General features: G+C 37.6%; 1 protein-coding gene across 1 annotated transcript in view; it reads left to right on the forward strand.

Moving 5' to 3' along the window:
• Positions 1 to 25,413, forward strand: part of Rrp1 (Recombination repair protein 1) — a 102,927-nt gene that overhangs the window by 64,632 nt on the left and 12,882 nt on the right. The window contains exons 5-6 of the mRNA XM_090383814.1: positions 2,598 to 2,741; positions 18,679 to 18,859. Of these exons, the coding sequence (XP_090239940.1) occupies positions 2,598 to 2,741; positions 18,679 to 18,859 (325 nt within the window). The remainder of the gene's footprint in view (positions 1 to 2,597; positions 2,742 to 18,678; positions 18,860 to 25,413) is intronic.

A 25,413-nucleotide genomic window follows, 5' to 3' on the forward strand; every position in this document is an offset into this window, starting at 1 on the left:
TTTATAATTAATGTAAGGTTTGGGGAATGATAACTTGAAATTGTTATATATGCCAGTGGGATTGATGTCAGGAGATACTGTTATGTCTCCCGACATGAATCCCACTGTCTTGCCCTTGCCCTGTCTGGGGGAAACTTTATCATTTATTAGAAATAACTGGTAAATGCTGCACCTCCACAAATTCTGACATAGAGTTCAAGGATTATGTCCCTATAATTCACAACAGACAGTTCTGTCTAAGACCTTTTAAGCTCTGTGCATGTGTTGCACATTATGCCTATGTAGCAGTCACTTTCCCTGATATTTATGGGTTGGTTTTAGGCCCTCTCACCCCCCCCATCCCCATCCTTTGGTTGATATACTAAGAATCAGACTACAGACTGAATGTGGACTGATCCAAAAATTATCACTGGACCACTGCTCTTTGATCAAACTAACAAGTTAATGACACCAGTAGAAACACTCTTCTGGTGCAACGAGGTGAGAATGGTACAAATCATGGATTCCCCCCCCCCCCCCCCCCCCGAAATGAATGCAGTTTAGTGGGTGATATTTCACAGCTGCAAACCATGAAGAGACCTGCTCCTTAAGTCATCTGGAAGTTTAGAACAGATATTATTTACTGGTACAAATGGTACCGTTGCTTAAAACACCGGCAGTTGTGTTTTTACTGTTCACCCAGATGTGATATTCTGAATCTCACAATCAGAATTGGAGGCAAAAAAAAAAAAAAAAAAAAATTCTCAAAGCTGTCCAAGAAGGTCCCTTGCTACCTTTACCCATGAATCACCCATTTAGATCCTTGTTAACTACTCTAAACCACCCATATTTGTATATCTGAATTGCTTATTTGCTTCTACAGAAAAGTGCTCATTTGCTTTTACATCAGTCATTTATCTACATGCACAATTTCCATTTACAAAGGTAAGTATGTAACCTTAAATATACATAACTTCTGTCCATCAGTATAGTTGCTCGTCAGTTTGATTTGATTGATGTACCATAACAGATGCTTCACACTACTACTACTAAAAAACATTGACACAAACAACTGTTACTCTATCATGACTAGCTATAATTATCAATTATAGTTGGTCATGATATATGTGACATTACTGTAAGGGAACACCAAAGTACAGATAAACCTTGATATATACGAGTTTAAGTTAATACAGTCACAAACATTTATACCATTTCTCTATATATGTCCCCTAAAATTTCAAATGGTGCAGCTGGTTATGAAATAAAATTTTTAAAGCTAAAAAAAAAGATGCCATAAAACTTTTCCGTAAACAGTGTTACCAGATTGTACTTCTGCTGCTCCATTATCCTGCCATAAGCTCAGTTTCACTTAGGCAGCCATCCAAGGCAGACATGTCAAAGCAGTCTCTTCCCATTACTGTATTTCACATTAAAAAATAATATTTTGTAAAAGTTCACCATATCCAAAAGGAAAAGTGATATATTAGTGGAATCTGATAAGAAGAAAAGTAAAGGTATTACTTTGGATACGAAACTTGACATTATTAAATGGTTTGATAATGGTCAAAGCAAGACAAGCATCAGCATGGTGCTAGACCTTAACGAGTCTAGGGTACGACTAATTCTGTCCAAATCTAAGGAATACATAGAACAAGGTAAAGTTGCATCAACATCTTTTAGCATGCAGTGCACTAGGAACTGAAGTCCTATTTTGGTTGAAACGGAGATTCCTTTAATAACTTGGCTTGAAGATTGCAATCAAAAGCGGATTCCAATTGGTACCAATAACATAATGGTAAAAGCACTTAGCCTGTTTTCATCGCTCAAAGAAAAGAAATTCAAAGGGGATACAATGATATTTTCTGCTGAAATTTCATAATTTTATGAAGGAAAAAGAAGGCTACAACTATTTAAACGACTCTTAAAAAATATTTTTCTAGAAAATAGTATATCCATTTTTCACTCAATTTGTAGCTCATTTCTTTAATAAACATTTTTTTTTTAGCTTGCTTACTTTTCATTATTCTTTATATTTCTATCTATGTACACAGTTAAAACATATTTTAAAGGCCTAAATTAAGTCTTGTGATGAATGTTCCAAAACATCATGGATGAATTAGAATTTTTCCCATTGGTTTTTAACTTCAATTTATGTGGTTTCGAGATATATAGTACACTCGTTGCACGATTTAACCACATATATCGAGGTTTACCTGGTATCGAGGTTATTGGTATCAGGAAGGAATGCCAGACAAAGGAATAGTAGAACATACATAGATTATAATGGAAATAATTTTACACTAAAGATTTTGAAAACTATTTGTTACAAGATTAAATGTAAGCTAAGGTAAAACAAAAATTACAAACGTAACCCAAAGTTTAAAGTTTAAATAGGATGATATAAATAATACATATTTGCATCTGTGATACCTTGTCCAATAAAGACAATCCTATTATTGGAAAACATAATTCATGAAGGATGTAGTATAGTCAGTTTTTTATTCTGAGGTTTAAGATATTTGTGAACTTCCATTAATTTAATTCTGGAAATGTATCTAGGTTTGTAATTGGGTCAAATTACTTTAAAGTAAGATCTTAAACATGTTTTCTTATAGATGTTCCTAATGCTGGTAAGGGTCTAGTGAGACTGGATTATCGAATGGATTGGGATAAAGATTTTCGGAACTATCTGAAACATTTAGATGACAAAAAGCCTGTTATCTTATGTGGAGATTTGAATGTTGCTCATCAAGAAATTGGTAAGAATGGCATGGTAATTTTTAGTTACTTGTATTAATTAAAATAAAGTTGTTGATTTCAGAGTTAAATTTTTCTTAACCATACAAATTGAGTTATTACACAGCATGTCTTAAAAGTTGGGAAACTCATATTTCTGCATATGATACATTAGTTATGTGAGGATTTTCGATGTTTAGTGTATGACACTAACAGCATGTGATGGTTTGCATGAATGATATCCTGTTAAGGGCATTAGCAAAGGCACATGATTCAAGAAAGCAAGCTTATATAGCATCAGCCAAAAAAAAAAAAAAAACCCTTATTTCACCCATCCACTTGCTCCAAATGTTTGTCAAGTCCTGCCTTGAATCTATTTAAGCTATCAACTTCTACAACGACAGATGGAAGTTTGTTCCAGCAATCAACCACCCCCTGGCTAAAGGCAAACTTCTGCACATCTATCCTACAACCGTCTTTCCTCAAATTGAATTTATGCCCTCTCAGGCGATTATTCTGAGCAAGGGGAAGAATCCCATCAGCATTGAGCATGCTCAAACCATTCAAGGCTTTATACACCTCAATCAGATCACCTCGCAGGTGCCTAGTCTCCAGACACTGTAATTTGCAAAACTTAAGCCTTTCTTCGTAAGAGCACCCCTTTGTTCCATTCACTAATCTTGTTGCCCTTCTGTACTCGTTCCAGCAGCTCTACATCCTTCTTGAAATGAGGCCTCCAGACCTGTATACAGTACTCAAGGTGTGGCTGACCATTGCCTTATACAAGGGAATAATCACCTCCTTATCCCTGCTAGAAAAATTCCTGTATATCATTGACAAGACACCATGAGTTACTCTTCAGACCATCTGCACTACTCAGAAAACTTCATATCTGCCTGCACAATTACCCCCAGGTCCTTTTCATTCTCTACCACTGTCAGTGTGTTACCACAGAGTTGATACGTTACTCTGGGATTACTGCTTCCCATATGTAGTACTTTATATTTGTCAATATTAAACATTGACAAATGCTAATAATCATCTCTCCATTGTATATAAACAGTCTGGTAAAAATGTACTCATTCAATTCTCAGCTACAAATCTTGAAAACATACAAATGAGTTTCACACTTACAGATATTTAGATAATAATTGTTTCATTTGATAAAAAAAAAAACTACACGACTATCACAATTTAGAAGGAAGGGTTGGAGACTAGAATTTTATTTACACCAGAATCTTGTAGCACAAAAATTTTATTTACACCACATGTAATCTAATCAGTCAGGATAATCAATTATTTTGACTGTTGATGAAACCAAAATTCACATAAGAAAAGTAAGTTGTTCAGAACATTTATTCATAGTTGAAATAAAACTGCAAAACCAGTTACAATATATGAGTTGTTTTATCTGGCTGTTTGAGCTCGTGCACAACATAACCTGAACCTGATTCGAATGCATCTTCAATTCTTTAAGGCTTGTTATGCATTCCTGTATGACCCCACGTTGTTGTGAAAGCTTTGGCAGAAATTTGACAACAATATGGGTTGTTTAGCGCCATTTCTTTGAAATTTTCTAGGGAGTTGCAAAATGCATCCAACTTCCAGCTGGTTATCTTCTATTATAACCTTTGAATTGTGGTTATGATTATTATGATTCACACTAGTTTGAAAAAACAGTCAGCAATGCTATTAATGGTTGATTGTCTTTGGTTTTTTAATAGCATGAATGTATTAAATATTTGAAGTTGCAACACTTCACTGGACTGTATCAGCACAAAAATCACTCTAGTGGGTACAATCATTGGTAGAACTGCACCAAAGCTTTTTTTTTTTTTTTTTTTAATGTATGAGTAACACACTTAGGATAAAGTTTTAACCTAAGTGTGGATACCCATTATAAACAATTTCTCCCAATGTAAGCAAGCTCAACTTGGAAGACAAAAGCCCATCTTAAATTTAGTAGATTTGGAATTGCCAAGCTGGAAGAGGAGGATCTTACTAAGTTGATAGGTTTCCATTACACTTTGGTCACAGTATGATATGACTGTATAGGAGCAGGAGCACGTGCTCGCTCTTTGAGTGGGCCGGGGTTCAAGGCCATGACTGCTATATACGATTAATGTTTATATTGATGATTTATTGTAAGCTCCACTGATGTAGTGGTCATGCTGGAGTATAAACAAGAACATAGTTACAAAACCAGGAAAGGAAGCTACTTCTTCACTTCTGTCTTCAGTTTGAACTTGATGTTTCGATAGATGTTGTTTATATGTTCATAGAAGGTAGTTCAGGGCCTTGACTCCAAATGGTCAGAGTATAGTCCATGTACTGTAACCAGAGTTTCAGCTTGTGTGGAGAAGGTTTCAAGTGATTCTATTAAAATAACAAGAATGGATAGAAAGTGATTTTGATATATCAAGCCTAGTTTGTTTAATGTGGAACAGATCATATTCTGATCATACTAGGAAGGCAAGCTGAAAATAAAGTTTGTCAGACAAAATAGTATTTACATTGGATTGTTAAAAATATATACAGGTAACCCTCGTATAATACGGTAGTTTGGTTCCTACAAAATCTCGTGTAATGCAAAACCATGTTATACCGGACTAAGAACTAGTACAAAAAGGGGAATTACGTTCCAAAAGCTAACAAAAATACACATTTTTTATTTTTTTTAATAACTCTCGGAAAGTTAATTTTTATAGCAGTAATAAATTAGTATTTTAACTTTAATTTTATAATAGTAATAACTGAACACGTCTTATCTTACAAACTGTGAAACTTATGTCACGTAATGTACATTAATTTAATTTTCTTCCTCTTTATCGCTGCTAAGCACAATCTCTTCTGCAGCATCTAGATTTCGTGTACCTTCTGCTCTCTGTCACAATCAAAGTCACAATTGCATGCTTCGAAGTCACAATTTTTTATGGTCTCAAACAAGCCCAAGTTCGATAGCACAGAACCTAACCTAGGGATCTCCCAACAAAATGCAGTGGACCTCTGCTTTAAAGATATAAAACACAAATTTAACTCTATTACCTTACCAATTAAAGTTAAATGATACGCGAAAATCTGAAGAATATTTGAGTTAGCAAAATAAAAATAAATTTACACTTACCTACATAGCTTTAATTAATATGTACTGTAATATGTACATACTAATTGATATTTCTGTTCACTGGCATGTATGTATGTATATATATATATATATATATGAGGCATTACGTCGAAAAGGGCTGTCAATCCACTCGATGAAGTAGGGGATTGATGGCCATGTGGTGTAATGCAATACGTTATATTATTATATAAATTTGTACAGTCTTTAAGATTTAGTATTATTATATAAATTTATACAGAAATTAAGATTTATTAATTATCTTGCTACAGATAAAATGTTTTCATTAGTAAAATGTTATGAAAAATCATTATCATTTAGCATTATACTTTTTATCTTAACTCAAAATGTATAGGCCATATGGAATGAAGATAACCAAACTAGGTTAACTTGATTACAAATTTGTATGAACACTAATACTTATATGAAAAACACCAATAATTGGTAACAATCTACAATTAAACGTGTGTGTGTATATATATATATACACGCACGTTATTTTTTTTATTTTTTTTCCGGTTGTAAAATTTAAAACAGTAAAAATGATAAGCAATTAGTAACCAAGAACAGCTCACACAAATTACAACAACACAATATGAACAAGTGAGATACAGAGTAGTGAGTTTCTGAAAATTTATTTATGTTCTTTATGATTGAATATTTCATGGAAGGGGAAACACATTTCACCACAATAACGTGAAAACCCGCAGAATTCCATCTGTTGGTACTATAGCAAATGCAAGAAGATAGAGTTTACTACCCATTTATAATTTATTACACTAACTGGAAAGCCCTGGAAAGTGATATAGTTGTACACGTTGGCACTAATAATAAGAGTAGGAGACCGGCAGAATTACTTAACAAGTACAGGTCACTGTTGAACAAAAGCCGAGAATTAGGGTTGAATTTGAAAGTGTCTGCAATTCTGCCCAGACACGATAGGAGGGAGTATATGATGAGAGCCTTGTCGATCAATTCGGCCCTGGAAAGATTGTGCAAGGCTCAAGGGGTAGAATTTTTTTCAGCCTGGACTGTACTTGTTAACAGGAGAGATTGCTTCTACAGGGATGGGATACACTTAAATAGAAAGGGTGCAAGAATATTTGCTGATGCTATCGAAGCAGTGTTAGGTGGGTCGGAAAACTGCTAGCTTGGGGGGAGACAAAGACCAATAGATTGACAGTAGCCACTGGCAGAGGTGAAAGAGATTCTTGCACTGCTTCTATTAGAATGAGCAGAAGCCTGAAAAACAAGATGCATGGTATTTCGGAGACTGCTGGGAGCCATTGCGGTACAAGTAAACACATGGGTTGTGTTAGGGTAGCTAAGAATAGAAACAGGTGCAGGTATACTTGCATGTACACCAATGCTAGGAGTTTAGTAAATAAATTTGATGAATTTGAGGTATTGCTCAAAACATCAAAGGCAGATATTGTTGGGATATCAGAGACGTGGTGTCACACAGATATAAGGGATGAAGAACTGCAATTTGGGGAGTACAACATCTACAGAAAGGATAGGAAGGGGGGAGGGGTTATGCTATTAGTTAAGAAACACATAAAAACCAAGGAAGTGAAGCCAGTCGACATCGCTGGACAGTGCAGTGTTGAGTCAGTTTGGTGTGACATAAGCATTGGGAGATCAAAATTGAGAGTAGGAGTGTGCTATAGGCCTAATGACTCTGATGAGTATAATAAGGAACTGTACAGGGAAATAGAGTGGGCAAGTAAATCAGAGAGTCTTATAATGGGAGATTTTAATTTCCCAGATATTGACTGGAATTTGGGGGCTGGTTACTCACACACTAGCAGGGCTTTTGTGGATTTATTGGATGATTGTTTTCTACATCAGCATGTTCGGGAGGCAACTAGAGGGAGTAATACTCTTGATTTGATTATCAGCAGTGATTCTTCATGCATTAAGAATCTGCAGATAAATGAACCACTAGGTGGCAGTGATCACAGTGTGCTGAAGTGGGATTTACTCAAAGAGGTAACTACCATTAGGGGTAAAGGGAAGGGTTATTGCTTCTGTAAAGGCGACTACGATGGACTGAGACAGTATTTAAATTCTATACAGTGAAACCAACTGACGATGTTACCAACAGCAAATTCAAAATGGGAAGCATTCAAAGAACTTATCTTGGAAGCTACTAGGCTTTACATACCAACTAAGAAATATTGTTCAAGGTTTAGGCCAAAATGGATGTCAGATGAACTAATGAAGCATATGGCAGAGAAGAAAAATGCATGGGATACTTACAAATGAACACATGACACAGAAGCCTATGATAGATACAAGTTGATATGCAACCAAGTTACAAAGGAGGTTAGGCAGGCGAAGGCAGATTACGAGAAATCCTTGGCAAGGGATGCAAAGAAAAACAGCAAAGAGTTCTTTACTTATGTAAACTCTAGAAGGAAGGGGATGAATCAGATTGGTCCACTTGATATTGATAGGTCAACTGTTAATGATCCTGCTCAGGTAGCTAACAAACTAAATGAATATTTTGCATCGACATTCACACATGAGGAGTTATTCAGCAAGGGGAATGCCAGAGGTGTATTCAACTCTAGCAGTAAGCTACAGAATCCTGAAATAACTGGGAGTAAAGTGGAGGAGAAACTGTTGAAGATAAACACAAGAAAGGCACCCGGGGTGGATAGGATCTATCCAGTTATATTAAAGGAGGCAGCAAAGGAAGTAAGCAAACCCTTAGCCATAATTATGAGAGCTTCCTTGGACTCAGGGGAGGTACCCATAGACTGGAAATGTGCAAATGTGACCCCAATTCACAAAGGAGGATCAAAGGCTGACACAAGTAATTATAGACCTGCGAGCTTAACTTCTGTTCCAGGAAAATTAATGGAGGCACTGGTTAAAGAAGCACTGCAGGATCATTTAGACAAGACTTCAGTTATAGCTCAGACACAGCATGGTTTTGTTAAGGGGAAGTCTTGCCTGACCAACTTGATTGGATACTATGATGCAGTCACAAAAGAACTGGATGCAGGGAATAACTTTGATATTATATACTTGGATCTTAGAAAGGCTTTTGATACTGTTGCACATGGAAGACTGCTACACAAATTGGAGCAGTGTGACATTGGAGGCAAATTGCTGCTATGGATAAAGGGGTGGTTGAGGGGGAGAAGACAGAGAGTGGTAATCAATGGACACTGCTCATCGTGGACTAATGTTATTAGTCGAGTCCCTCAGGGCTCAGTGTTGGGTCCATTATTGTTTTCTGTATTTATAAATGATATTGATGATGGTATATCAAGCTTAATGTCCAAGTTTGCAGACGATACAAAGGTTGGCAGGGTTGTCAAGGACACTACTGACACTATGCTGCTGCAACAGGATCTGGAAAGGTTGAGCAGATGGGCTGAGAGGTGGCAAATGAAGTTTAACATTGACAAATGTAAAGTACTACAGATGGGAAACAGCAACCCCAGAGCAATGTATCAACTCTGTGGTACTACACTGACAGTGGTAGAGAATGAAAGGGACCTGGGGGTGGTTGTGCAGGCAGATATGAAGTTCTCTGAGCAGTGCAGACGGGCTGCAAGAGTAGCTCATGGAGTATTGTCAATGATATACAGGAATTTTTCCAGCAGGGATAAGGGGGTGATTATTCCCTTGTATAAGGCAATGGTCAGGCCACACCTAGAGTACTGTATACAGGTCTGGAGGCCTCATTTCAAGAAGGATGTAGAGCTGCTGGAACAAGTACAGAGAAGGGCAACAAGATTAGTGAATGGAACAAAGGGGTGCTCTTACGAAGAAAGGCTTAAGTTTTGCAAATTACAGTGTCTGGAGACTAGGCACCAGCGAGGTGATCTGATAGAGGTGTATAAAGCCTTGAATGGTTTAAGCATGCTCAATGCTGATGGGATTCTTCCTCTAGCTCAGAAAAATCACCTGAGAGGGCATAAATTCAAATTGAGGAAAGACAGATGTAGGATAGACGTGCGGAAATTTGCTTTTAGCCAGCGGGTGGTTGGTTGGTGGAACAGACTTCCATCCCTTGTGGTGGAGGTTGATAGCCTAAATAAGTTTAAGTCTCAGCTGGACAGGTATTTTGAACGAACAGAGGGGTGAAGTGGAAGTGGGGTTTTTTTTTTTTTTTTTTGGCTGATGCTGCATAAGCTTGCTTTCTTGCATCAAATGCCTCTACTAATGCTAATGCCCAATAGACCGGAAACAGCAAATTTTTTTATGGTAGTGACCTCCTGAAATGTTCTTTGGAAAAATATCACGAGCAATAACGACTAGCAAGTCAACAGCAAGGATTCACTAAAAGAATGGAAACATTGAAAATTATATCGAACATAAAGGGTTTTCCCAGCATAAAAGTTCAAAAATACTGTGTTATGTGAGATTTCCTGCAATTCTCAAATCGTGTTGGAGTGAAACCATGTTGTAGAAGTACCATGTTATACGGGGGTTGCCTGTATATGCTATTTGCACTTAAACTGTGATAATACATTTTATGTAAGAAAAAGAAAGAAAGAAAGGAAAAGAGAGAAAATTTAAAAGCATTAAAACATGGGTGCTTTTGATTGCAATATTTGTTGAATGGTGCTATTTGGAGAACAAATTTTTTTGAACTAAATTTAAATGAATTGGGAACACCCCCCCCCCCCCAACAAAAAAAAAGCTCCCATTATTTTTTAGTATCATTGATGATAAAGAAATGATTATTTTGCTGCATCAACACTTTCAATTTCAGTGTTACAACCTACTAGATGCTGTTATGAAGGAAGAAAATTTATGCACAGTGGTTCTTGGTTGTGGAAATGATAAGTGCACAAGGAAGCTTGAAATATAACAAATTATCCCAAGTCATGCTTGGCATTTTAGCAGTTCCTTATGCAGGTGCCTCCGTAGCCAGGTGGGAAGGAGCAGCAGTTCGTAGCACATGCTTCTTGATTAGACTGGGGTTGGAGCCCGTGATCACCAAATACGGAGGATGCAGAAAGGTCAGGGAATGACCACCGCATACCCCCTGAGCAATATGGCCTTAATTGCTAATGCTCCTAAAAACCAAATAACAACAATTCCTCATGGTAATGCTAATTGTGAGAGAATATTCAGTAAGGGGTAAAAAAAAAAAAACCACACTTGCTCAGATCTTCTCTATCTGGTGAACTTTAGAAATGTTCTTGGCAGCCAAATCTAAACAGCAACGCCACAGTTATAATCAAAACTTTGACTCAACATTTCTAAAGAGAGTGGTCAGTATCTTTCTTGTGGTATACATAATCAGTTGATGTCTAACAGACAATCCAAAGACAGAAAAATTCTAGGTAAGCCCATCACACGTGTTTCCTAAAAATTACAATCTACAGAAATTCAAATCTAATGTCAACAAGTATCTTCTGCATTCTCGACCTTCAACCCAAGCACAGTGCTAAGTACTATAGGTTCTAATACTTTTTGTATTTTCATTAAAAAAAACAAAAAAAAAAAAACAACTCTGGTAAAACAATCCTGTTGTGTTTTAATATAAAATATATATGATGTCAATGAAATTTAATTTCTGGTAAAGGTGTGGACTTTAAAACCTCTTGCCCATTTTAAAAATTCATCTGTTTTCCTCTGCATATATACCCAATCTGCAGATTTTCAAAATTTTGGCAGCTATATACATAAGTCCCTTCCAGCTTCAAAACATTGAAACTGTAGCCAATCCACCCTGAATCATAGATGAGCTGAACAGGTATTTTGCATCCATTTTTACAACTGAAAGCATATTTTGAGCCAAAGGGAAATGGGAATGGATAGCTACTTCACATTGGTGAAGCAGTTACTGACAGAAATCCAGTTTAACGGTTGGTTGGTTATTTTATCATACAAGGTGTGTCAATAAAGTTTCCAGACTGGTGCTGTTTAAAAATAAACATAAGTGGTATGTTTTAGTTCAGACTTCTGCCAACAGATTGTGGTACAGAAATTGTCCAGTAGGCTGACAGGTTACAAGTAACAACCAGTTTCTTTAGTAGTGTTAACGTTCCATGTCATGATTTTACAATTGAGCAACGAACAAATATCAAATTTTGCTTTAAACTGGGAAAATCTGCAACAGAAGTGTTATGAAATGTTAAAAACCCTTGATTGTGATGAAATGCTAAGTCATACCAGTGTGTTTGAATGGTATAAGTGGTTCAAAGACGGGCGTGAGGATATTCGTGATGACCCAAGAAGTATCTGTCAACCTCTCAAAATGAAGATAGAACTGCAAAAGTTCAGGAAATTGTGTAGATTGTTATTTGACCCTCAGAATGATGGCAAATAAATTGGATGTGAATAAGGAGATTAGTCAACTTCTGCATGAAGAGTTAGGGAAAAGGAAGGGCTGTACAAAATTTGGGCTGCACGTCCTCTCAGATGAGCAGAAGCACTGAAGAGGTCATCGTGCAATGACTTCATCCAGACTTGTCAAGTGCAATGCTAATTTCCTCGACTGCATTGTCACTGGTGATGAGTGTTGGGTGTTTCAGTACAACCTAGAGACAAAGTATCATCTCAAAATCATCACGAAGGCCCAAAAAGTTTTGCTTACAGAAGTCCAGGATCAAGACAATGCAGGGCATGTTTTTTGACAAACAGGGTGTACAAATTCACAAAGAATTTGTACCTGAAGGGGAGAGTCAATGCTGCATTCTAAGTACATGTGCTTCAAAGGCTATTTGAAGTGCATTTCCTGGGTGATGCCACACTTTTAAGAGAAGGGCATATGGTTCTTGTTGCAAGATAATGCCCCACCTATTCTGTATGTGTTGCAAAGACATTTAATGAAACGTGGCATTGTATAGCTCAACCATCCATCCATCTATCCTGCTTTCCTGATCTAGCACTAGCCAACTTCTTCCTCCTTCCTAAACTGTAAACTGCCCTCAAGGAAAGATTTCAGGATATTGGGGACATAAAGAAAAACGTTACCACCGAACTGAACATCATCTCTTAGGTATGCCTTTTCGGAAACTTTTAGAATGGTGTAATAAGTGCATTCAATCAGGTGGTCATTACTTTGAAAAAAAAATTTGAGCTCCTTCACTTTTGTGTTCTCCTAATTGTCTGAGAACTTTATTGCCACACCTTATACAAAAAGTCTCTTTATTACCGATCCTCTCCCTGTGCGCACACACAACTAGTTGTTTCCATGGAGACCTTGTCCATCTTGCAGTGTTTCAACTGTCACAGTGAAGCTAGTGATAATAAATCCATTATCAAACAGACAAAAAGAACAATGGACACGAATGTGGAAAGATCAAACAAATAATAAACTTTTTGAAATCAAAAGAGAACCCAAAAAGTGGCAATCCAGCCTCAGTCAAAACAGAAAGGAAGAAACCATATAGCCAGATTATGCATTGGTCATACATTCCTCACTCATAGCTACCTACTAACAAACAATGACCCTCCACAATGCAGTAACTGTTTATTCTCATACACAGTGAAGCATATCATCACAGAATGCCTGCTATATCAAAAATAACAGAAAACAGCTTTTTCCTCTAATTTTCATAATTGCAACCAGTTAACACTAGAGTGTCCTAGGAGATCGAGAGAACGTGGATGATATTTTTCTTTTCTAAAATTGATAAATAAATATCACCTTACCTGATCCCCTATCATCTGTAAGAAAAACGAAGAAAATATCAGACAGTAATTAGTGCATTACAGCCTAAGTTGCTGATGCACCAACAAATCTAATAACAATAACAACATAAGATCAGTCCTTCTTTCTTTAACAAATCTTTAACAACTGAGATCACTAGAGCATGTTATTGGCGATCAGGCAAATATTAATGAACTCTTCAGCTTTCTGAAAAAAATTGGAATGTATCTCCGATTCTGAAGTTTTCTAAAATGAAATTGAAATGGCTTCAATTCTGTATTATTTCCTAACACATCCCTATGGACAGGTGCACTATAGCCAGTGTAGCTTATTTTCCATTAAACACACACAGTGGAGCCAGCAGCAAAATGAATTCTTTATAATGGTTGTAGTAAGCAGACTAGGAGGTTAATAACCATAAAGAAAATGACTGTACTTTCTTGGACCATAAGGTACACATTTTTAATGGAAAATATTGCACAATGTCCATGTGGCTTTCTGGTGGGAAAAACCTGTATCTCAGTGACTTTACAATTTCAGTGACAGGTAAACAACAAAAAAGATGGTTGTTCAGTTAAATGCAGTGTTAGCTGTAATTGCATAAGTCTCAGCCAACAGCAGCCATGGAATGTATCAATTAACAAGTCCTCTAAATTATTCAGGTGTGAGGAGTGAATAAAATGGGTCAAGGCACCAAATTAAAATTTGATAGTAACCGGATGAATGAAACAACTATTTCTCAGGTGTGCATATAGGTGAAAAGTTAGTGGTTCTTAGTTATTAGTAATGGCAACGATGCAAGAAAGCAAGCTTATGTAGCAGGTCAAAAAATAAAATTTCCCATATCACTTGTCCATACCTTGTAATAGTTTGTCTAGTTCTTCTTTGAATTTATTAAAACTATCCACTTCTACAACCTCAGAAGGAAGTTTTTCCAACTATTAACTGACTGAAGGTAAATTTCTGTACATCTGTCCTGCAACCATCCTTCCTTGGTTTTAATTTATGCCCCCTCATATGTTATCTTCTTCGTCCCTTTGTTACCACCATCACTAATCTGATTGCTCTTCTCTGCACCCATTCCAACACATCCACATTCTTCTTAAAATGTGTCTTCTAGACCTGTGTAATACTTAAAATGTGCCCTAACCCATTGCCTTATACAATTGTATAATCACCTTTTTCCTGATGGAAAAGTCCCTGTATATCATTGACAAAAATCCCATGCTTGCCTTTGCAGTCTGACTGCACAATTACTCTCAGATCCTTTTGTTTCCACACTACTCTGAGTTTGGTAGCACAGTTGGTATGTCAGTCTGGAATTACTGCTAACCATGAGTAGTACCTATGGGTAGCAGTAAGCCCAGTTGCAGTACCTTACTCTGATTACTGTCTTTAACCCTCTTCCCAATTTTCAATATCATTAATAAATATAGAAAACAACAATGGGCCTAGCACTGAATCCTGGGGGAGAGACTCTGCTAATAACGTTAGTCCAAGAAGTGCATTGATAAGCACTCTGTCTTCTCCTGCTGAACCATCCCTTTGTCCATAGCAGTCACTTGCCCCTAATGCCACACTGCTCCAATTTGTACAGCAATTAGATTGGTCAGACAAGATTGCCCCTTAACAAATCCATGCTGTGACTGCAGTATTAGTGCATTCCTATGTAGATTTTCCTGAATTATTTTTTTGACCAGTGACTCCATTATTTTACCTAGAGTAGAAGTCAAACTAACACAATAATTGAAACAAATTCCGAATTTCTGTTTCAAATATATTTAATAAAATATTTTTTTCCAAAATGTTTCTTCTGACATGGGTGCTTTATATGTAAGATATGGTGGTTGCTTTTATAAACACACTGCCCTATCATTAAGATCCGGACACCTGTCTTTAGACAAAAAAAAAGCTTTTATTGTGTCATTTAATATTTTGTATTGAAATCTTTTGCTTTTATGACAGTCTTCAGTCTTTGCAGCATACTCTCAACCAGCTTTTTATAAATGTCAGGTGATGCGTTCCTCCACTTGGCCTTTAATACAGCCACCAGTTCAGCCTTGTTCTTTGGGCGATCTTGACATGCACATACCCAACGATCCAATACATCCCAAAGAAGTAGGGTTCAAATTAGGGCTCTGTCCTGGCCAATCTAACTTTTCCACAACCATGTCCTCAAACCACTCTGTTAAGACCCGAGCAGTATGGCATGGCATGGCATGTTGTCTTGCTGATACCGGTATGGGCCTTCCCCCGAAGTATTGCCATAATGTTGGAAGTCTAGGATGTCCTGGTATCGCACAGCATTCATGGTTTTGTTAATAACGACCAATGGGCCCAAGCCAAACCATGAAAGGAGCCCCATACCATGACACTGCCTCCACCAAACTTCATTGTTGGAAGGATACAATCATGAAGAAACTGTTCCCCTGACATTTGCCACACCCAGGAATGGCCATCAGACTGGTAGAGTGCGAACCTCGACTCGTTCTGTCCATAGGACTGTTTTCCACTGCTCTACATTCCAGGATTCGTGCTCCTTACACCATGTTAATTGGCATCTAGCATTTGTTGAGGTGATCAGTGGCTTGTGAACAGCTGCACGACCATTGTAACCCATATCATGGAGTGTCCTTTTTTTACTAGTGCTGACATTAGTCCCAATACTCTCACAGAGGGTTTGTGTGACTTGAGACAATGGCAAATTACGATTTTCAGGCACAGTTCTTCACAGAATTCTTTTGTCCTGTTCTATTAGTTTTCAGGGTTTACCAGGCCGTGTATTGGCAGATTCAGTGCCATTCCTCTGCCATTTGCATATGACGTCACTAACTGTTGACCTAGGGATCCCCAGAGTGACTGCGAGGTCTCTTACAGAATGCTTGCTTATATGGCATCGTACTATCATTCCATGTTGAAAGTCTGTTAATTCTGTTGAACGTTCATCTTGCATGCCCACTTTCGCAATTGTCTGTTTGAAGCCCAGTGTGCATATTTATAGCAGATTCTGTGACATGTTGCATGCATAGGACCTGTTTCCCCATCGATGGAGTAGTGTTCAGATATTAATGGTAGGGCAGTGTGTATCTATATACCCATACTTATTTGCTAATTTTGTTTTTTGCACTGTAAGGAATATGCACCGATGAGCCAAAACATTGACCAGCGAGTCGTTATGCAAATCTAAGCAACTGCAGGTGAACTAAGGCGCGTGCACGGGTCTAGACACAGTATAAAAAACACCTGATACTGAGCTCCGTTAATCAGTTTGTTGTTATTGTTTGTTATTTTTGGTTTTTTTAGGAGCATTAGCAACTAAAGCCATATTGCTCCGGAGATATGCTGTGGTCATTCCCTGACCTTTCCGCATCCTCTGTATTTGGTGGGCACGGGTTCGAACCCCGATCTAGATCAAGAAGCGTGTGCTACACACTGCTGCTCCTGCCCACCTGGCTACGGAGGCACCTCGTTAATCAGTGTTACTTTTGTTCTTCAGATGGGAAAGGCAGCGGACTTAATGAGTTTGACAAAGGCCAAATTGTAATGGGCAGACAACTGGGTCAGAGCATATCCGAAACGGCACAGCTGGTGGGGTGCTCACAGTCAGCCGTGGTTAGTACCTACTGAAAGTGGTCCCAAGAGGAAAACCCACGAACCGCCAGCGAGGTGTTGGACAACCACGGCTCATCGATGCTCGAGGTGACGAAGGCTCTCCTGGATGGTACGTGGCAACAGAAAGGTGACTGTGGTGCAACTCGCTGATAATTTTGAATGCTGGTGATGGGAGTAATGTGTCACGACACACAGTACATCGAATCCTGCAGAAAATCTGGCTGCGTAGCTGCAGGCTGCTCAGAGTGCCCATGCTAACCACGGTTCACCGGCGACATCACCTACAATGGGCACGCAAGCATCGAAACTGAACCTTGAGTGATTAGAAGAAGGTAGTCTGGTCCAATGAATCACGTTTCCTGTTGCACCATGTGGACAGCCAGGTATATGTGCATCATTTAACTGGGGAAGTGATGGGGCCTAGATGCACCATGGGACGAAAACAAGCCGGTGTCATGCTTTGGGTGATGTTCTGCTGGGATACCCTGGGTACAGTCATCCATGTGCCGAGCACTCTGACATCTACACCACCTACCTAAACATCATTGTTGACCAGGTGCACCCTTTCATGGCAATGGTCTTCCCCTCTGGCAGTGCCATCTTTCAGCAGGATAATGCGGCATGCCACACTGCCCCGGGTTGTTCGAGACTGGTTTGCGGAACATGAGGAAGACTTTCAGGTATTGCCCTGGCCTCCAAATTCCCCAGGCATCAATCCCATCAAGCATCTGTGGTTTGTGCTGGAACAACAACTCTGATCTGCAGAGTCCTAACTATGAAGCTTACAGGTGTTAAAGGATCTGCTGGTTACATGCTAGTACCAGATACCACAAGACACATTTAGAAATCTTGTAGCATCCATGGCTCGCCTGGTACGAACTGATTTGTCTGCACGTGGAGGACCAACATCATATTAGGTAGGTGGTCATAATGTTTTGGCTCATCGGTGTATATATACTGTATAAGAATGTGCAAATTACATTTTTGTTGCCTTTTTGGCTTTTCACCTTTCTTCTACTACTATGGACAAGTACAGAAATGCAGTTCCTACATGGTCAGGTGTGATCCCTTGATGAAATACCTGATCATGTATCAATGGATTTGCTTCATTTGCATATCAGGATTTGCTTCAGCTGACATCAGATTCTTCACATTTGCCTTACCTATATTCAGCCTTTATCTAAATATGTTTCCCCCAATATCTGATGACAGCTGTACTATTTTTTATTTTATATTTATTATTATTTTTTTTATTTGTATTTTACTGTACTAATTTTACTTTACAGTTCACCCACCTTCTATTGGCTTTGTAATTCACCCATAATTTTTTTAATACATCATAACTTTTAGGATATTAACGTACTTTCACATATCTATTACACTTCCTTTTCTACTATCCTCACCCTTCTAGTTACTAGCACTTTGTGTAATTTTCACATCCATTTATGTATACTTTATTCAATATTTTAATACAAACTTACACACTCTCTCTCTCTCTCTAAATATTTTGACCTTACAAATTTTAATTTTACCTTCTATTCCTCAGTTTATTATGTTTGGAATATGTTCATTCACCATTGATATATTTCTCCCTCCATAGACATTGCCAATCCAAAGACCAATACACGCAATGCAGGATTTACTAAAGAAGAGCGAGATAATTTTAGCAAATTACTTGATGCAGGATTTCTTGATAGTTTTCGTCAACTCTACCCAGATGTTACAGGAGCATATACTTTTTGGACATACATGAGAAATGCCAGAGCAAAAAATACTGGCTGGTGAGTTTTACAGTACCTCTTCCCATTGCTGTGTAGCTTTCAAAATTGCTTCCTGGAAATATGTTCCATTTCTTTCTCCTTTATTCTGAATTTAACATACAGTAGAACTTAGATTGTCTGTCGGGGTATGGGACAGAGACCATGATGGATAATTGAATAAATAATAGAATATGTACATTAAAAACATTATACACATGATAGACCGGGTTATCTAACTTGTTTATTTTATTAAATAACCTAATGAAATTTAATTAAACTTTAATTATTATTTTTTTTTTACTGGGTCATCAAAATCATAGTACAGATATCTACATACATACCCATTTTTAATATTTTAACTTATTATTTTAATATATTTTAATTTAATATTTTGTCTAGTAATGTCAAAAAAATTTAAAAGAAAACCAATATTACATACATACAACATTGTTCTAATGTCATTAGAGAAATTTAAAAGAAAACAATATTGCATAATTAAATTTCTTTTCTAAAAAAGTCAGTCAATTTCTTTTGTTTCATTATCCCTTGAGCCTTTTGGGAGGTAGTGTTACGAATTTTACGCAAAAGTAACACTTGTGTAGCATCTTCTTCTTTTAATCTCGAACCACTCAATTCACTTTGACAACATAGTTTCAGCTTCACAGTGGCTATGTTTGTTCCATCAGCAGTAGCTTTTTCTTCTTCAGTTTCAGAATCATCTGAAATTGTCATCACCCTTTGCACAATTTCATTGTCGTCTTAAATTTTGCATCCGATGTCCATTTTGTCCATATCCAGCCAATCATTTACTTCATCCATCGAAATATTTTTAAAACCAGGAACATTAAAACATAACTGCAAAATATTCCAGCTTCTTTGTATTGTTTGAACTGGAACATCATTCCAGGCATCAGTGACATTGAAAATTGTGTCTTTTATGGCGTAGCTTTTCCAAAACTCTTACATCTAATTTATTTTCTGCCGAAACAAGTTTTTGAATGAATATTTTGTGATAATGACGTTTCATGCTCTCAATCACTACACTTGGTCCATCGGTTGAATGAGAGATGTCGTGTTTGCTGGCAAAAAGTAGCACGATATTTTGCCATCATTGATTTTTAAATCGCATACGTGTATGGGATGAGTAGGCGCATTGTCTATCAGTAGCATTTCATATTGTGTTAAACCTTTTGATGCCAAATATCATCTTACACGTAGTAAATATTTTATGAAACCAATCATGAAATATATCTTGGCTCATCCACGCATTGTTTCGTGAGAAATATTTAACCTGGCAAAGCATTTAAATTAATATTTTTAAATGCTCTGGGTCTTTAACCAAACTTCAATCAGTTATTTCCTTCTGTAGTTTTTTACGATAAACAGAAATTGTTGTCCTATCTGTACTTAGCTTCTCACCCTGGATTGACAACTGTCGAATACCATGGCGATCTGATGCTAGCTTTGAATGAAGGATCTCCGCCTAGTTTTTTTATTGATTTCAGTGACTTTTTCAATTATTATAGGTCCCGACAATGGAATTCCTTGGCTACGTTTTTGAACAAACCATTGAAGCATTGCAGTATCCAATTGTTCATTTCTAGCAAGCTTCATTGTTTTATGACTTTTAACATTACTATCAGTGTTTCTGTTTTCGACACATGGTTTTCAATTTTGTCTGCATCATGCCTTATATCATTTACTGTTGTTCTTCCTGTTCCATAAACTGATGCTATACTTGTAGCTCTTTCACCTTTTCTTAGACGATTGATTATTTCAATTTTTTGTGAAAATCGCTGCACTGCTCTTCTTACTTTTCTCTGTCATTCCAATGGGTTTACTAAATAAAAATTATTAAAATATGAAACAAGAGGTTAAAGTACAACTGTATACAGAGAGTTGTAAACAAAGGCTGAGTGACACATGGTGCCAATATCATAATACATTGCTCATCTCTTAATATAATAAGTGAATAGGCACATTATAGCCTTAGCAGCTTATGTGCCATTAAGCCTCCATAACAACAACAACAAATAATACATTGCAGTGCAGTGGGGTTAAGTGACAGTTAACAGAGACTGATGGTAAATAGGGTGACTGACATTTGAAGTTCTACTGTATACCTTTACTAACAGATCACAATCCTAAACTCATTTGCAAAAATGAGTTTAGAAATGAATATACTCTGTTGATCATTATAACTATATTTAACTGTGATTATCTTACTCCTCTATCTTCAAATAATTGGAGTGGACACTAATCCACTCAAAGCATATCTTATCACATGATCACAAATGTGAAGTTACACTGGAACTTGAACTGCTTAATGTGAACATAAAAATGAAAGCAACAAATATAGTAAACTCTATGTTATAGTGCTTTCAAAGGAACTGTCCCTAAAATCATTACAAGCAGGAAAATATAAGGGGCCATCCCTCTCTTTTGGCAGCTATTTTTCATCAAAATTTGGTGGATAATATTGATTTATTAGCTTTTTTTTTTTTGTGGTGTTTATCAAGCAATGGTTTATATGCAAGTTGAAAATCTGCACACTTAATATATAACATTGCTTTTTTGGCATCTTTGTTTTTTTTTTTTTTTTTTTCCTCCATTCTGTTAAAAAGAACGTTAAAGATCTGTGAATATATTTTGTTTAAATTAAACTAAACCTGTCTTGAATATTGCTGTAAAACCATGATAAATGTAATATTAACATATAATGATGCTGTCATTAATGAAATGTATTGATATTGTGTTAAAAACATGCACAAGATTCTGATTACTGCATTAGTGATGAAAGTGGATGAATAAATAAATGCAAGAAGAGTTTTGGCTGTCACAGACTGACCAGACTTAGCCAAAATTAGGTCCACTTGAGTTGAGAGTGACCCCAATATCAGTTCCATCAGTGTTTTAGACTCCCAGGTAGCAAGCACATCTTGACATATCTGAGAGAATGTCTACGATACCCTCAACAACTAAAATAATAGTATAGTTAATAACGTAGTGAATATAAGAGTAGTAGAGTCTTGTGATACAAGAAAGCAAGCTTATGTAGCATCAGCCAAAAAAAAAACATTTCACACATCCATTCTCTCTTTTGTCCATTTGTCCAGTTCCTCGTTGAATTTATTTAAGCTATTAACTTCCACAATAAAAGGTAGAACTTTGTTCCAGCAATCAACTACCTGCTGACTAAAAGCAAATTTCCACATATCTATTCTATAACTGTCTTTCCTTGATTTGAATTAATGCCCTCTCAGGTTCGTAATCTGAGCAAGAGGAAGAATCCCATCAGAATTGAGCCTGCTCAACTCATTCAAGGCCTTATACACCTAATTCAGATCAGCTCGTAGGTGCCTAGTCTCCAGATTCTGCAATTTGCAGAACTTAAGCCTTTCTTGGTAAGACCACCTTTTTGTTGCCCTTCTGTGTACTCGCTCAAGCAACCACATCCTTCGTAGAGTGAGGCCTCCAGACCTGTGCTAGTACTCGAGGCGTGGCCTGACCATTGCCTTATACAAATGGATAATCACTTCCTTTTCCTTACTAGCAAAATTGCTCTATATCATTGACAGTAGTAACACATGATCTGCTCTGGCAGCCTGTCTGCACTGCTCAGAAAATTTCATACCTGACTGCACAATTACTCCCAGATCTTTTTCATTTTCTACCACGCTAAGTGTAGTACAACACAGGTGGCATGTTTCTTGGCACATTACTTCTACCCATATGCAGTACTTTGCATTTGTCAATTTTAAACTTCAGTTGCCACTTCTCAGCCCATCTGCCCAAATTTTCTAGATCCTTTTACAGTAGCACACTGCGATTACAGTCATTAACAACCCTGCCAACCTTTGTATTATCTGCAAACTTGGACATTAAGCCTGATATACCTTCATCAATATCATTTATAAATATACAAAACAGCAGTGGACCCAACACCGAACTCTGGTGAACTCCACTAATAACATTAGTCCATGAAGAGCAGCATCTGTTGATTACTACTATCTTCTTCCACTCAACCACCCTTTTGTCCATTGTAGCAACTTATCCTTAATACCATACTGCTCCAATTTGTACAGTAGTCTTCCATGTACAACAGTGTCAAAAGCTTTTCTGAAATCCTAGTATATGATATCAAAATTATTTTTTGCATCCAGTTCCTTTGTGACTACATCGTAGTATCCAATCATATTGGTCAGGGAAGTTTTCCCTCAAGAAACCCAGCAGTGCTTCTTTAACTGGTGACTCCATTATTTTCGCCGAAACAGAAGTTAAACTAGCAGGTCTGTAATTGCCAGTGTCACCTTTCAATCCTGCTTTATGAATTGGGTATACATTTGCACATCTCCAGCCCACGGGGACTTCCACTGAGTCCAAGAATGCCCTCATATCATCGCTAAGGGCCTCCTTTAATTTAAATGATTTAATATAAAGGATGCAAAGACTGTCTTTGCATCTGTGTCCCCTGAATTTTTATGCATCCCATGTATTTTTCTTCTCTGCCACATCTCTTATTAGTTCATCTGACATCCGTTTAGGCCTAAACCTTGAACAATATTTCTTAGTTGGTATGAAAAGCCTAGTAGCTTTCAAGATTAATTCCTTGAATGCTTCCCATTTAAAATTTTCTGTTGGTAACATCATCAGTTGGTCCACTGTATAGAATTTAAGAACACTGAGACCACTGTGGTCACCTTTATGAAGCAAAAATTGTTCCCTTTACTCCTGATGGTAGTTACATCTTTGAGTAAATCCCACATCGGTACACTGATTCTGCTGCCTGGTGGTTCCTTTATCTGCAGATTCTTAATGCATGAATAATCACTGCTGCTAATTGGATCAAGAGTATTACTCCCTCTGTTGCCTCTCGAATATGCTGCTGTTGAAAACAATCATCCAATAATAAATACATAAAAGTCTTGCTAGTATGCAAGTGACCAACCCACAACTTCCAGTTTATATCTAGGAAGTTAATTCCCCCATTATAAGACAATCTGATTTACTAGCCCCCTCTGTTTCTCTGTATAGTTGTTCGTTTTGACTCATCGGAGTCATTAGGCCTATTAAACACTCCTACTCTCAACTTTGCTTTCCCAGTGCTTATGTCACACCGAACTGACTCAACACTGCACTGCCTACCAACGTCAACTGAATGCACTTCCTTAGGTTTTGTGTCTCTTAACTAACAGCATAACCCCTCCTCCCTTCCCATCCTTTTTGTATGCATTGTATTCCCCAAATTGCAATTCTGCATTCGTTCTCGGTTTGACACAGTGACTCTGATATCCCAACAGCATCAATCAGCTTTTGATGTCTTCATCAGCATCTCAAATTTATTAAATTTATTTCCTGTACTCCTAGCATTGGTGTACATGCAAGTATACATGCACCTGTTCTTACTCTTAGTTACCCTAACACAACCCATACTTTTGTTATTTACTTGTTCTATGATGACACCCAGCAGTGCTTAATCTCCAGTAACTCGCTTTCCAGGCTGCTGCTCATTCCAGTAGAAGCAGTGCAAGAATCACTTTCACCTCTGCCTGTAGCTGCTGTTAATCTATTTGTCTGTGAATCACCTCAGGCTAGCAGTTTTCCAACCCACCTAACACTGCCTTGATAGTGCAGCAAATATTCTTGCATCCTTTCTATTTAAGTGTATCCCATCCCTGTAGAAACAGTCTCTCCTGTTAACAAGCACAGACCATGCTGAGAAAGATTCTACCCCATGAGCCTTGCACAATCTCTCCAGGGCCGAATTGATTGACAAGGCTCTCATCATACGAGGGGGTTTTGATAAGTTTCTGGCGTGACAAGAAAAAAATCTGAATATATGAAAATCCTTTTAGTATGTTGTTACCCAATGTCTCATAACATGTTGTCAAAATTTCATTCATTTCCTGAAAGTAGTAATTTTTTTTTAACAGGTCTCAAATGACCACGGCGACGCAAAGTGTGACTTTTTCCAAAGTTGAGAAGAGAGCCGCCATCAATTACCTCTTCTCCAAGAAAATGGGAGCCAAAGAAATTTATGACAAATTTAAACAAACAATGGCCAAGGAGTGCCCTTCATACAGCACAGTGAAATCGTGGGTGGTGGATTTCAGGAGGGGGAGAACAAGCACAGAAGATGAGGAAAGACCACGAAGACCCAGGACCATAGTGACTGTGGAAATTGTCAATAGTGTCTGCGACCCAATCCTTGCAGACAGGAGGATGGGTCTGCAGCATGTAGCAGACACACTAGGCATCAGTTTCGAGCAAGTGCATTACATCGTGCATGAAGAATTTTGTATGAGAAAACTGTCTGCCAAGTGGGTTCCCAAACTCTTGACAGCTGATGACAGGAGGCAAAGAAGGGACTGTGTGAAGGCACTTTTGGATCATTTTTCAAGTAGTGCAAGTAGTGTTATTCAATGAATAGTGACAGTTGCGCCTCCATAGCCAGGTGGGAAGGAGCAGCAGTGCGTAGCACACACTTCTTGATTAGACCAGGGTTCGAGCCCATCACCACCAAATACGGAGGATGCGGAAAGGTCAGAGAATGACCTTTATATTCCCATATTCCC

Source organism: Mastigoproctus giganteus, chromosome 1, assembly GCF_048544385.1.
Source record: "Mastigoproctus giganteus isolate SK-2022 chromosome 1, ASM4854438v1, whole genome shotgun sequence".
In the NCBI taxonomy this organism is placed as follows: domain Eukaryota; kingdom Metazoa; phylum Arthropoda; class Arachnida; order Uropygi; family Thelyphonidae; genus Mastigoproctus; species Mastigoproctus giganteus.